This window comes from Phoenix dactylifera, chromosome 9, assembly GCF_051530095.1.
Source record: "Phoenix dactylifera cultivar Ajwa chromosome 9, Ajwa_hap1_PhDact_Kaust_v1.1, whole genome shotgun sequence".
Taxonomy (NCBI): Eukaryota; Viridiplantae; Streptophyta; class Magnoliopsida; order Arecales; family Arecaceae; genus Phoenix; species Phoenix dactylifera.
This window is the reverse complement of record NC_143198.1, coordinates 26,214,586-26,228,922: the sequence shown is the minus strand read 5'-3', so window position 1 is coordinate 26,228,922 and position 14,337 is coordinate 26,214,586. Positions and strand designations below refer to the sequence as shown.

Genomic DNA, 14,337 nt, shown 5'->3' with positions numbered 1-14,337 from the left:
AGCAACAACATTGTTATCCCGATAATTATTTATTTAATAAAAAAAATACAGGTGATGGTACAGACATTTTATGGAGGACATTTTTTATAAAAAAATAAATTTTGAAAATATTATTTGATTAACAAGACAATGCAAATTCCTAATAAACTGTCTTTAATTGTGTTACAACGGTCCATTATAGTGCTAAACAATCTATCAAAACAACCATTATCTTTTTTTTCTATGATATGTTATATATAATGTAACAGAGAGATGGAAACTCAAACCATTATGATGTTATAACATACTGCTAAATCATGTTATAGACCAATTAGTTACACAGGGGATTCCAATTTGTGTTTAAATTGAGCAAGAATTGCTCCAAGCTATGCATAACCTCAAATTCACCTCTAACCCCCGCTAAATTGTCTTTATCAAAAGGTCATGATCTGCTCTAAAGACCTGAACACCCTAATAGCCCTAGCCAAATTAACGTAACTCCAACTCACGGATACATTGGAGGGTTTCCAAGAGAGAGCGACTTCTTGCAGGTAGTGACGTGCCAATGGCTGGTAATGCTTTGTTGGCTTTGAGATGTCTCTAAAATCAACAAACATCAGAAAAACCAGCTTCTATTGAGAGTTGATTGTGAATGCTCCGAAGCACGATGATATGCAAAAGTTGTAGGGCTTTTTTCTTGAGAAAATTATGTTCAATTATCCTAAATTATTTTTTTTGAGTCCCAACTTCTCTCATCATTGCAAATTATGACAAATGTAACAATCTCATACAATTCTAATGAACAACGCTTACATGAAAACTTCGACCCACTAAATTTTTGAGCACAGTCCTTCACCTCTCAGCATGATTGTGAACTAACACTCCTACAAAGTTGTCCATTGTCATATTTTCATTATATCTATGGGTGGCTATGATTATATGAATATATCTATGGATGGCTATGATTCTCTAATGCATAACATCTCTGTTCTCTGTGAAAGAAGTTAATGGAATAAGTTAATAATATTTTTGTGAAAGGTATATACATCAACAACTAGTGCCGACGTATATTCCATTGGTAGCAATTTGAAGGGGGTGGCAACTTCTGCGGCTCCAGCTTTGATAACATTCAACCTCTTCATCCCCCATATTTCTCCATGGAATTACCATTGGATATAATGATGTGGTTTGTAAAGCACCTTTAGCAGTACATATTTCTCCATGGAATTACCATTGGATAAAGTTTATTTTATTCAGTAACTGGGTAGCGCAATCAAAATCTGTAGATCAAAAACCAGCAATTAATGTACTTTTTAAAGCTTTTAGTCACTTAGATAAAGTAAAAAAGAAACATTTAACCATAGATCCCACAGCCGGACACCTTTGCATTAAATATCGAAAGAAGTTCTTTGATTATCGAGGCTTTTGTTCTCCTTGTCATTATATACCCACTGAAACCACACCGAAGCTTCCTTGCGCCATCAAACAAAGTATATGAAGGACACATTTAGTTTGTGGGAAAAAAAAATTCTCACACAAACATTCTTTCTGAAAAATTGATGTCTCAAATTTTTTTTTTGAATATTCCATTGGACAAAAAAAAATAGTACATTTAGTTTGACTTATATTTAATTAAGTATATATATTTATTAAAAAATTATATAAAATACATATTATACTCTTAATAAAAAATAATTGTATTCCATTCTATTTGAAAATATTTTTAGAAAAAAATTATCCTAATTTTTAACCAATAAAAATTAGATTTTTCTGTATTCTATATAATTTTTTCTTATAAAATATAAATTTTTTATTTTCATTAAAAAGAATATTTTATTTTTTCTCTTAAAACTTTAAGAAAATAGTTTTTCATCTTCCCGTCCACTCCATTTTCCTTTCTTTTTTGCGAAACCAAAGAATCTCAACACTGAGCCCAGGAAAAATCTCCTCTTGCCCCTTTTCGCCGTGAAGTCATTTCTTGTACCAACATTCCCGTCAACACGAACCTCCAGTTGTCGCCTGTTGATTCGCAGAAAGCTGTTCGGTTTCCACAAGCTTGTTCAGGTGGACTTCCGACGACCGACTTCCCAAGATAACTCTTTCCCGGGTCTCCTGTTTCCCCTCTGAGGCTGAGGAGAGATGGACGAGCTGGATCCGTGCGACAGCGATGCGGAGGGCTCGGAGTTGTCGGATTCGTTCGACGACCGGCAGCTCACGGCGGCGGAGGTGGAAGGGGATCCCGTGCCGGCGGTGGAGGGGCTCAGCATCTCCGGCGAGGCACGCCCGGGGCGGTTCCTCCAAGTCTGCGGCTGGGCCATTAATGGAACAACTCGTTGTGATTTCGCGGTGGGTGCGATTTCTTGTGTTTCTTTATAGAATTTAGGGGTAAATTTGATTCTTGATCTCTTTCCAATCTTCATTTATTTTCCTTTCAGTGGGCACGCTGCTCGGAAAGTGGAAATTTCAGCTACATTGAAGGTAATCCCCTCGCACTTTACTTTTCATGGGTTTTTTTTTTTTTGGTGCGCAGTTTCATGGATGCGAAGGATAAATTGACGATATTACCATAACCAACTTCATCCTTCTTTATCTTAGTTCTAAATACAATGGCCAAGGCGATATTTTTCAAGGGAGACTCTTGCCTCAGTACATATCTGTCCCATTTGAGAAAAGATAAACAACTGATTTTTTTTGGTTATATACTTCTATGCCTATTTACTTGGATAGTAACTGTATAATATCCTGCACACTAGGAAAAGGACTGTATGAAGGAGAAAGGAGACAAGCTTATATTGTGAATTCATGATAGAAAACTCATTTACAATTTCTGTCTGAAGCTCCTATATTGTATATATTGATCTGTTTTATGTTTTTTAGTCTTTTCCCTTCAAGATTTACTTAAGATTGTGAAGCCTTTGCCTGCACCTTTAGCCATTTACGGTAAAATAGCAGATTATTTGAATGTAGCTGTTGCTTGATGAGGTTTCCTATGTCAAACATGCTCGACCAATTTTAGCTGGAATCACTTAGGCAGCAGACAAATGTAAAATAAATGGATCTGGACAAGTCTTAGCAGCCAGCGAATAATATAATCTAAGGGCTTCTTTGGGTGTTCCTACAGGAATTGAGCTAGTTGGCCCACCCAACCCGTGGGTTTTAAGGGTCTGTAGGCTTGTTGGTCGAAGGAAAAAAGACCCATGCATGGAGGTTTTCTTCCTCCCATAAGAATTGGGCTGGGGGTGTGGGTTGATATGGGTTATGCCCAAATGGACTTCCCAATCCCGGAATCCAGCAAGAAATCGAGCCTAGTCTTGCTGGATTATCCAAACAGGCCCAAGGATACTTAATAACTCCAGGATTGGAGTTAGATGTTAAATGTACTTGGTTCAATGTGTGTTTTGAGACACTTTCATTATTTTAATATGGATTAGCTGCTATCATAGTAAGATTGTAATCTATGATGGCTGATTTCGAAGACCTATATCCAGGGTCCCATACAGACAATTTTGTCATGCCATTTTTTCCCCAAAGACAAAGGCAAGAACTTCATAGTTCCAAGATTTTGTGAAGTACACCATGATATTTTTTTAAGAAATATAAATTGGCTTCATACTGTTGTAGTGGTTTAAGTGATGCTAGAGAGGAGACAAAATAATCTTATATTTGAAGAGGAACAAGTTTACACACCACAAAGTTTCCACTTAAAAACAAACTTAAATTGGGGAGTTACTAAAATTAAAGCTTCCATATATTGAACTTGAAAGAAGCTGAAGGCATCAATGTACATTATAATTTAGAAAATCTTGAATTTTGTGAAGCCAATGGTAGACTGTTCATCAAGGTCATCTAGGTTAGGTCATTCCTAATTTATTAACATTTGAGCACCTGAAAGTTCCAGCTAGGAGTCAACTGTGGACGCGGATTTGGAAGCCTACATCTCATCAATGGGATTATACTTTATTTCTTCGAGAAGCATCATTTTTATTCTTCTATTTTTGCTATACTCATCTGATCATGTTGATACAATAGATCAAACTGGGTAGGTTCAATTTAAAATTTTGATTTAGTTTTTTAACAATTCTCTATTGCAATAGGTGAAAACAAAGCTACTTATCTGGTTACTGCTGATGATGTTGATTCATATCTAGCTATTGAAGTCATACCTGTTGGGAATGGTGAACAGATGGTATATTTTCTTCCTTAGTTCTCCTCTTTGATTCTTATGCAAATAATCTTGCGAGTACATGATAGTTATGTATTGTTAACACTACTTATCTAATTAAAAATGATGAAAATATAGAACTATTGTTAACTAATGAAATATATGTTCTTATGGAGCTATTTATCTATTTAACATATCTAAACATGTTGGCAGGTGCAAACAAATATAAAATAGTTTGCTTCCTTATATGATCTCACCACTGGATTAGTGTTCTATTCTGCCAAACCGGGCCGAACCACCCGGTTCGGATAGTGCCGAACCGACCCGGTACGACACCAGGTCGGTTCGCCTGTTACATTCGGTTCCGGCTCCGTACCGGCCGGAACTAACCAGTAAGTGCCCGAACCGGCTGGAACCGGTCGGTTCGGTGCAAACTCGATGCGAACCGGCTGGAACCGGTCACTAATCGACCGGAATCGGCTGGTAAGTGCCCGAACCGGCTGGAATCGGTCGGTTCGGTGCAAACTCGATGCGAACCGGCCGGAACCGGTCGCTTACCGACCGGAATCGGTTGGTAAGTGCCCGAACCTGCTGGAACCAGTTGGTTCGGTGCAGACGCGGTGCGAACCGGCCGATTCGCACTGAGTCAACCCGGTGCCAAACATTCTGGCACTGCAGTACTGCAGCACTTGTAGCACTTTGCATAAAATGTATCAGGGCACTTGTTGAGAAGGCGGCCTTCCTAACAAAATTTTCAAAAGCGGCTCTACCGCCTTCTCCCTTTCCAAAAACTCCACAAACAACACTGATTCAGGCTATCAAAAAAAAAATTTAAAGCTAAATAAGGTGTGCGTCCTCTCCCTACCCCATTTTCTTCTTTTTTAAGAGGCTTTAAAATATAGCTCAAAAATTACAAAATGAGGAAAGTTCATGCTAAAATTTTTGATTTAAGCTTGATTTTTTTATATATTGTAGATCTTTGAACGATCTACGCGCTGACATAAAAAAATTTAATTTTTGAATTATATATAATTTTTAAAAATTAAAAATATATTTTTATGTAAAAGATAAAATAAATAAAATAAATTAAAAATAAAAATACTGTAAAGTTAGAAACGTATTTAGGGGCATGCAAGCTACTCTCCATAAAAATTTGGTGTCCATTCATTCAAGTTTTGATGCGATCATGTCTGCAGTGGTCTAGGCTTAAATTTGAAAAAAAATAAAAAATAAATAGCCTTTGATGCATGTACGAGAACCAAGAAAAATATATGTAGCATCTATTATTGGTTTCCATATAGATCTGAGCTGAAATTAATTTTTTGAAATAATAATATTTAAACAATATTTTTAAATTCAAAAATAATTAAAAATATTTAAATAATACCAAAAATTATAAAAATTTAATAGTACGCATTATATAATTCAGAAGTAATTTCTGAGGTAGAAATCATATTTTTATGAATTTATGAAACCTAATGACTAGGCAGATGACCTACCTTACCAATCGCAATTTTAGCTTATTCTACTATGAAGCAACCCCTGAAACTCCTCTAAACGTATAGAGGTAAGATAACGGGGTTCGTTTTAGGTAATTGTGTTCATCTTTAAGGCAAAAATTATAAGCGAAAGAGTAAACCTGAAATAGTCCCAAAATGAGTTGGAGTGTGCTGTGGTAGTTATGTCAATGTCAACATTTATACTGGTCGTCAAATACAATGTATGCTCAGTTTCATGCTTCCATATACTTCCAAACAAACAAATATGACATAATTTGGCATAAATTCACCACTGCATATGTTTATCAAAATTTCAGCTTGCCCAAGATTTATAAGTTTAATGAAATCATGTCAGATCCATTTTGAACTTCAGAAAAATAACCCAGAACTTGGTGCTTTTGAAACTTGAGGAAGTTCGGTGGACTGCGACTATGCCATAGAATCTATGATGGAGAAAATTATCCTATATGTACATTTATAATAAGCATTTGCCTTCTTGTTTATTGTATGAGTACTATACATATCTGAGAATTTTTAGAGACATCTATATGAAGTACAAGTATCATCAATACTCATAAAATTCTCTGTGAGTTAGGCATATAGAATTTTCCCTTGATATACTAAAGCATATGATAGTAGTTCTCATAGTCTATAAGCTGCTTTTAACGGTTCGGATTCAAGGAAGTGAAAACATAGCAGGTCAAATATTTTCAATGTGTTGGAACTTGACCTTAATATGCTTAATTCCCCTGTTAAGAGTCTAAGAGTTTGCAATTTGCATTATGCCAATTATCATAAGAGAGGTGTAGAAGTAATATCGCTTGTCAAAGTGAAGGTGAGAGTGAAACAACCTCTATGATAGTATAAGGCACGGAAAGATGGCGAAAGGGTTGCTTTTCATACTTTTATAAAATGAGGGGAGGTCTAGGAAAACAACGAAAATAGATGCTGACCTCTGATCATTAGGATCACTGGCCAATTAACATTATTGAGAGCTTAGAGCTTTAATGTAGAGACATAACAGAAAAATGGTTCCGAGCAACAACCCCTCAAAGTTATCAAAGAATATGAGCACAACTATAAATAAAACTGAAGGAGAAGCTCTGAGATGCTAGGTGACCATAGAAACTGCATGCGTAATGGCTAGACACAAGCTAGTGAGGTTAAGTCATACTTGTTGCCTCTGGGTACGGGATGCAGCTTCATATGAAGCTATATATAAAAATTGAAAATACTACTAAGGCAAACACCATCAGTGAAATACTAAGTAAACTTCATTGAGAGAGAAATCTCGAATCTCAAAAAGTTGTGAAGGAGGCCAAGCTACATTTTATACTGCCAATGGAGAAGCTGCTTGAATGGGCAGAATCGTATTATCATCATCAGCAATTATGATATTGTTGACATAAAGCAAACTTTTTAAGTTGACAAGTTGCTTGATGAGGATTGCAAATATGATTGGAAGGCAAGTGATGCAGCACAAGGTGTAGCCAATAGGTACTATGACCAACTAGACCATGCCAAGCATCGAGGGAGCCAGCGGATTCATGGGCAAAGACTGCAGTAAGCAAAAATTTAGAGATAATGTCAAATTTTGGTCATGTTTATATATTTGTAATAGAATAATTCTAGTATGTTTTCTTATTGTCGAGTCTTATTTCGAATATAATTCTACATTGGGTTTAATGCCCGAATTAGGGTAGGGTATCATGTCCAATAAATAAGCATGTAATATATTGTAAGGGACAGTCTTGGAGATATTAATATTTTTTTGAGAGAGAATTTCTTTCACCAAGTGAAGGATTCTTTAACCTAGTTTTCGTCTATTTGTGCGTTGATCTTCGAAGCATAACCTCGTCGATCAAATTGCTCCTTCTTCCTTTTCCTGATGCGTCTGTAAGAGTATGGCTTATATAATTTCTTCTTATGGAGATCAGGTATGAAGAAAGACATTCTTTATGTGTACAATAAGAAATCCACTACAACGAAAGAACAAAACAATGATCATTCTTGCCACAAATTTCAGCAATATTTGATGCCAAAGATGTTTCCATTGTTAAAATGTTGGCAAATCTAGTGAGCTCTTCTATTCTGAATGATTCTTCTATTTTTATAGTTATTGTCTTTGAGCATCATGTTACAGTGAAACCACTATGAACACTAGCCTAGTTGGCCAGACATAAGACTTAGAAGTAACTTTCTATAACTACAGTAGCACAAGTGACAAATCTAATCCCAAGTTTACTTAATTGTTTATATTTATTGTAAGATTTGTTGATCCATTTTCCTCCTCTTTTTCATTCTAATTTTTTTCTTTGCAAACACAGGGTGAACCTGTTAGGATCTTTGCCAATGAACATAGAAAAATATCATGTGGTAAGCTGCCTATTTTATTATTTTTTAAGATGTGTCTTTTTTTCTATATGTGTAGTTTCCTATTTCATAAAATCAACATTCATAAAGTCAAAATGAGAAAGAAGTTGGTTTGCAAAAAGTCATTGTTTTGATTTGTGATTAAGACAAACAGATAGAAATTAGTGTAGTTCGAACTTGTTGATACTTCAATGAAACTGGTTAGTGTAGAAAATAATCCAGGAATTGCTAAAGTGAAATGATGTAGAAACATTCACAGCAGCCCAAGGGACTCAGTCACCATCAAACTAGAAGAATTCTTTTACTCTATTTATGTAAGGCTGAGAGCAAGTATAACTATTGAATTAAGAAATACCTTCTCACATAACTAGATATATAGAGGTCCAATGCATAGGAGACCCAAATTACCATAAATAAATAGTGAAAGTTATGATGCACATAAAATGATATGCTTACATAGATATATTAAATGACATTCCATAGTTAGCTATATCTCTCAAGTTTTAGGCAATTAAAATGGTATTATGCTAGAAAAAAGCTAAGATGTACATATGTCTACAAATGTTTAAGTTAACCTCAAAGAAGATAGAATGGCGGGTGAGTCTTGGCACAACAGTAAAGTTGTTTCATTGTGACCTAGGTGTCACTGATCCAGGAGAATCACCAGAATTGATGTAGACCACTTTGGCCACTATAGGTAGTGATGGATAGGGTCCAAGAGTGAGATCCATCACATCAAGAAGCTGAATCACATACCGAACTTTTAAAAGCCATAACTTGATCATACAACATTCGATTAAAATTATTTTATTCCAAGTTGGATAACTTTTCGAAATCTACGACGTGATGTTGCTCTCTAAGGACAGTTGTGCAGCTAGCAATGAGGCCCAAATTCCAATGTTTGGGCTCTGAAACAAGCTTGTCAAACCATTTTTTTTTTTTTTTGAGAAAAACTTTGATCCATGGTATGCCGAACCGGCCCAGTCTGGTTCAAGTGTGGAAAATGGTTTCAGCCCCAAAGAGGTTGGAACTGAGTGGTATAAGCCCGGTAGAGCGACATAAGGTGAAGTCGATGCGGGAGTTGAGATTTAGTTTTTGTAGGATTTTAGTTTTTTCATGTTTATTTCTACTAGCAATGTCTATTTTGGGAAAGCTCGTCGAGTTCAAACTAGGAGAGGAATCCGACTCAATTTATGCAAGAGCGGACCTTACTATTATAAATAGAGGCTATGTATATTAGATTTTTGGATCATCAATGAAAAAAAGGGGACCTAAACCCGACTTTGCCATCTTTCTACCTGTTGCTAAATATTTGAGGGATTCGAGTTGAGCGGGTTGTGAAAATTCTTTTTTCTCCCCAATTGGATCAGTCACGGATTCGAAAAACAGAAACAACTTCTCTGCAGGCGGGGGTAAAGTTATATATATCTGACTCTCCTTAGAACCCAGAGTGGCAGGAGTCTCATGCACTCGGACACTTTATGAAAAAAGATAGAATAACATGTTGAGCTATAGTGGAGATGAGAAATTAGTGGCTCAAGCTAGATGGGCTGCACCGATATGTTGATTGGATAATAAATAGGCTATAATAATGGATAAATAGGTTGGATTGTTTATAGTTTTGTTCTATTCAATTGGATGAACTTCCAAACAATAAGATGGAAAATTTTGTTTCATCATGTATGTCACCTGTAGAAGAATTTGTCCTCAAGCTTATCCTTAGATCGTGTTATATTTGCTTATGCTTCTATTTTATTTTATTTTATTTTTTGTGTGTGTGTTTTTAACTTGTGCCAAGCATCTTCAGAGCCTCGTGATGCTTTCCAGTAAACTAAGTATTGTATTCGAAACCTTACAATGCATGTTAAGAGCAATAATGGTTTCTTGCGTTATAGTTGATAGTTTAGTCAGTTTTCATGATACTTATTTGAGCCTTCATAGCTAAGGATACAATTCATATTGAAGATTGAATTGAGATGATCAATCCAATAATTCTGAGTCATATATGCTGTATCATGGAATAGATTCTCCATAATATTAGTACATTGCAATTATGACTTTTCCCCATCATTGAGTGCTTGGAAATTAAAAAATAAGGAACATGTGTATTTTTTTCATTAACTTACCACTGGATAATCTCTAGTGCACTAATAAAGCTTGTCGACTATAATTATCCTAGTGGTGTGTGGATAATGCATGCATGCTTACTATAGTTATGTTCTGATGCAGATCCTGAAATGCAAGAGCAAATTGAGAGGAATTTTTTTATTGGGCATTCGTCATTTGATGTTTTCTTATCGGTATATCTTTTGCATAGCTTTTTTGTATTAAGCTTTTTGACCATGACAGACTCGTTGAACTAATCATGTATCAGCTAACTGGAATATCTGTGAAATCCACAGGTTGGATGTAACAATACTTGGGTTACGGTTAAGTTAGTGATTGAGAGGGAGGGTTTTTCCATCAAGAATAACAGGTCGCCTCGTATTTCTGTCGAGGAGAAATTTTCACCAAGCATAGCTGTATGGTTTCAAAACTTTTCTAGCTTAATTTCCTATTTTTTAAGCAAAATTGCAGAAATGAGCTTTTTGTATAATAAATATTGGTATTCATGTTGGACTCTTGTTATAACAGTTGCCATCGGAAACCTATCTCCAATATGCTACTAGCAAATATTGGAAGCTACTCAAACTTGTTGTATAGTCCATTAATTTGAAATGATAAGTTTGTTATTTTGGTTTTCTTACCCAATGTATTGTTGCACATATGCTGGAAAGTCATGTAAAAGGTCCAGGTTCAACTAAAGCTTTCAGAAATAGCGCATGATTTTGTTACCATTATTTCATACCATGACCTTGAGGAGCAGGTGCTAGACTGGCCAGTCTGTACAGCATGTAGTGTATGAACTTATGTACAGATTCTAGCTTAAATAAAGAAATGCATATAAACTGAAAAGTAAATACGTATCTATCATATGATGCATACGGGAAAATTTCGGCTATCTTACTTTCTCTAACAATAACTATTGCAAATAGCATTCTGTACATCTATGTGAAATTATGCTTCTCATTTTATAAAACTCGCTCATGAACACTGAAATGCATAGCTACACTGCTTTCATTATACTGTTGAGAGCTTATGTTGACAACCTTCATGATTAGCTGACAGATATTTCTCGGAAGATGAGTCACTATCATATAGCACATTATTTTTGTGCTCGTCCAACTTAGCTCTTGGACTTTTGTTTGACACTGATATATTTCCATTATAGCATGACCAGGAAAACTGATTTAAGGTCTCTGCCAGTAGTTTTGTGTCTGTTAATCAATCAATTTGTCATTTTCTGATGCTTGGCTGTATGCTTGCATGATCTAGGTAAACATAATGAGATGGTACATTTTTCATTGCACAAGGTAACCTTTGTCGCAAATAATCTTCTGTTGTTGCAGATCACAATTTCCAATGGGCACTCTAGTGGATTTTTAATACATTGTACTGAAGGGAGTGAATCTCTCTTTCTGGCGACAGAAAGTAGCTTGTAAGCACCATCTCATCTTTTTAGTATATCTGTTGGGTATTCCATGTTTCATTTATTTAGTTGCTATGCATATTACTCCTCAGACAACAATTACAGATATGCATGAGCTTTTATTGTTCATATTGTCTATCTTGTGAGTGGTTGTGCCAAATTTCTTTTTTAATGAGAGAAAGTTGTCCCAAAATTTTGATTGTAGTTCAGTTCTTATATTCATCCTTTTCCTGGTTCTGCAGGTTGCGCGATGTTATTGTGCTCACCATGAGATTGTTTACTGTGAGGGTATGATAATTATCTCATAAGGTTTTCCTGAAAACTAAGACTTGTACTTGAGCTATATTTGTTTAAGCAAGTTCCTATTTCACAAAGCTTAAGTGCATTCGATTTTCTGTACCCCATTATGACTGCATATATTTTTCCTGTGCTCTGCGAATTTCTTTCGGCTTGCTCGTATTCTTTCCCATGCTTATTTTAGATGCCACAGTTTTCCTTTAATAATGACACCTTCTTTGTATTCTATAATTGTTAAAATTTATGTGAGCTATTTCCTGATCTATTGTTAATTGCCTCTAAGTAATAATGTAATAACACTGCAACTTACCTGACAGAATTCAACTTAAACAATTTGAGATTATTTTTTTAAATGTGTTCTTGCAAAGTTGATGCATGTGAGACTCATTTCTCAAGAATTTTACATTAATTTGTGATGGAAAATGTCTACCATTTTTTATTGCTGAGCTAGGCTTTTATAACCGGTATATCTAGCACCCCTAGATCTCATGTCTTATGCTTTTCTGCCTGAGATGGTGCAAATCAAAATGGGCATGCAGACGAACACCATTTATTTGCGCTGTGTTCTGCACCAATCTCGGATGTGCATAGGCCCTGGTGACTTCTGGCGTGGGGCCTAGAACCAACCAACAAGCTGTACAGAGCACAGCATGCATAGCTGCCCTTTCCCCTACATGTGTGGTTCCACCATCCCTCTAAGAGTCGTCTAGGTCCTTTCACCTACACATGCATTTCCAAGTAAATTTGAAATATTTTTTCTTTTATGCACTGAAATTCGTAGTCTCTACCAATTCCTTGTCCCAGTGTAGTTAAAATTGAATGGACATTGAAGAACAAGTTTACGGTATTAAATATTACTACTGCCACAAGTTTTGCAACTTTTTATTATCGAACTCTGCAGTATCATAGACAGATCACTGAATTAATATTTGCACACCCCAAACTTACTGCAGGCAGTCAAGAAACAGGAACAGCGCTCCATAAAGGCAGTCAAGAAACGGAGAAGGATGAAGAGATGCCTATTCTTTTAGCAGTTAGAAGAAGTTTTTCATGCCCAGTGGAACATATGTTGTAATTATGTATCTACATAAGATACAGAAGCACTCTGGATATAGTTTTCTAAATTTTCTTTCTGTTTTGAATAGGAAAAAGGTCGTCTTTATTATTATAAAAGCTGGAATCCAAAGATAAATTTGAATGTAATCTAGAGACTTCTTATTAATATCTGAACAAATAATCATACCCTTGAGCTTCAACTCTCATTCTGAACTTCCCTGCACTTCCGTGTTTCATATATTAGTTACAAAATGTAGCTGACATGATGTTAAAAAAGAGGGAATTTAATTGCAATGCTGCTGCAATTTTAGATCTCAAAGACTGAAACATCACAGAGTTTCATCTTGCATGCTGCTTCAGTTGGTTAAATCAAATTAAGCTCAGGCAGAATTTTAATACCTTACTTCATGGGCTCACCCAATACCTCCCATTCATTTTTCTCAAATCAAACCATCCTCGGCCAACACTTCGAAGCACGGATGGGCACTCATAAAACCAAGTCCAACTTGAATCCCTTCCAGTGTCTTGTCCAGAATAAATGTTCCAAAAAAATGTTCCCTGTAAACATTATGATCATCATAACTATCAGCTTGTCAGTGAAGGGAAAATCTTTCTGGATTCAGAAACTTTTGTGAAAGTTTACAATATCTTTGCAATGTTGTGTATATATCACAACTTAAAGGAAAATCGAAAAGGTGCTGCTTTTATATGTGTTGTAAAGGTTTAACATTGCTGTGCATTACCATCATAGGCAAAGGGACTCAAAATTTAGGACCGTTATCAGGAAATCTATTCGTTTCGTTAATAAGGCTATCATAATAGTTGTTTCAGTTCCCAGATATGAGCTTTCTTTTAAGTAATTATTTTGATGTATTCAATAATTCCTCAACTTTGTAATATGATTTTTTAATTAAACATTGTAATATCTAGATATTATTGTTTCCTAACTATAGAACATCAATCTCTTCAATGTGTGCGTCCTCATTATAGTTTTGATATCAGTCATTGGCACAAAAAAAAAAAAAAAATTTGCAAAAATTTTGAACTTCTGCTTGTCTTTATGGAACTGAAACCATGAAAGAGTTTCAAGCTGGTTGTTTATCTGGCAATAGCAGTATATAACATGGAATTTGGTGATGCGGAATGTTGCATAAATACCACTAGCTAAGACAAACAGTTAATAAATTTTACCGAGCTGCCTGAATAGTACATCAGCACGGGAGAACATACAACGAACTCTCAAATTATTGCACCTGCATATGATTTGCAACATACGAGACCATCCAATTGGCTGCACTGTTAGCTTGAAGTAAGGTTGTCTCTTCTCTCGTTATCTTTTTATATTGTATGCTGCGAATGCATTGCAGAGAGAGGTGGAACGAGGCAGCATTCATGGAAGCTAGACAGTCCCATGCCTCCTTTTTGGCCAAGATTGCCGCCTC

The 14,337-nt window shown here is 35.7% G+C and overlaps 1 protein-coding gene across 2 annotated transcripts; it reads left to right on the top strand.

The window, feature by feature from the left end:
• Positions 1-1,858: 1,858 nt before the first annotated feature.
• Positions 1,859-13,095, top strand: LOC103696460 (uncharacterized). Of its 2 annotated transcripts, none has more exons than XM_008778100.6 (9): positions 1,859-2,325; positions 2,415-2,457; positions 4,074-4,165; positions 7,968-8,016; positions 10,243-10,313; positions 10,416-10,535; positions 11,463-11,551; positions 11,785-11,830; positions 12,793-13,095. In XM_008778100.6, exons 1-9 carry the CDS (start codon positions 2,119-2,121, stop codon positions 12,868-12,870), a joined length of 795 nt encoding a protein of 264 aa, XP_008776322.3. In that variant the 5' UTR covers positions 1,859-2,118; the 3' UTR covers positions 12,871-13,095. The 2 variants fall into 2 exon arrangements, with proteins under 2 accessions (XP_008776322.3, XP_089781609.1); XM_089925483.1 differs by having other exon boundaries at positions 1,887-2,325; positions 11,785-11,851; positions 12,793-13,031.
• Positions 13,096-14,337: the final 1,242 nt, after the last annotated feature.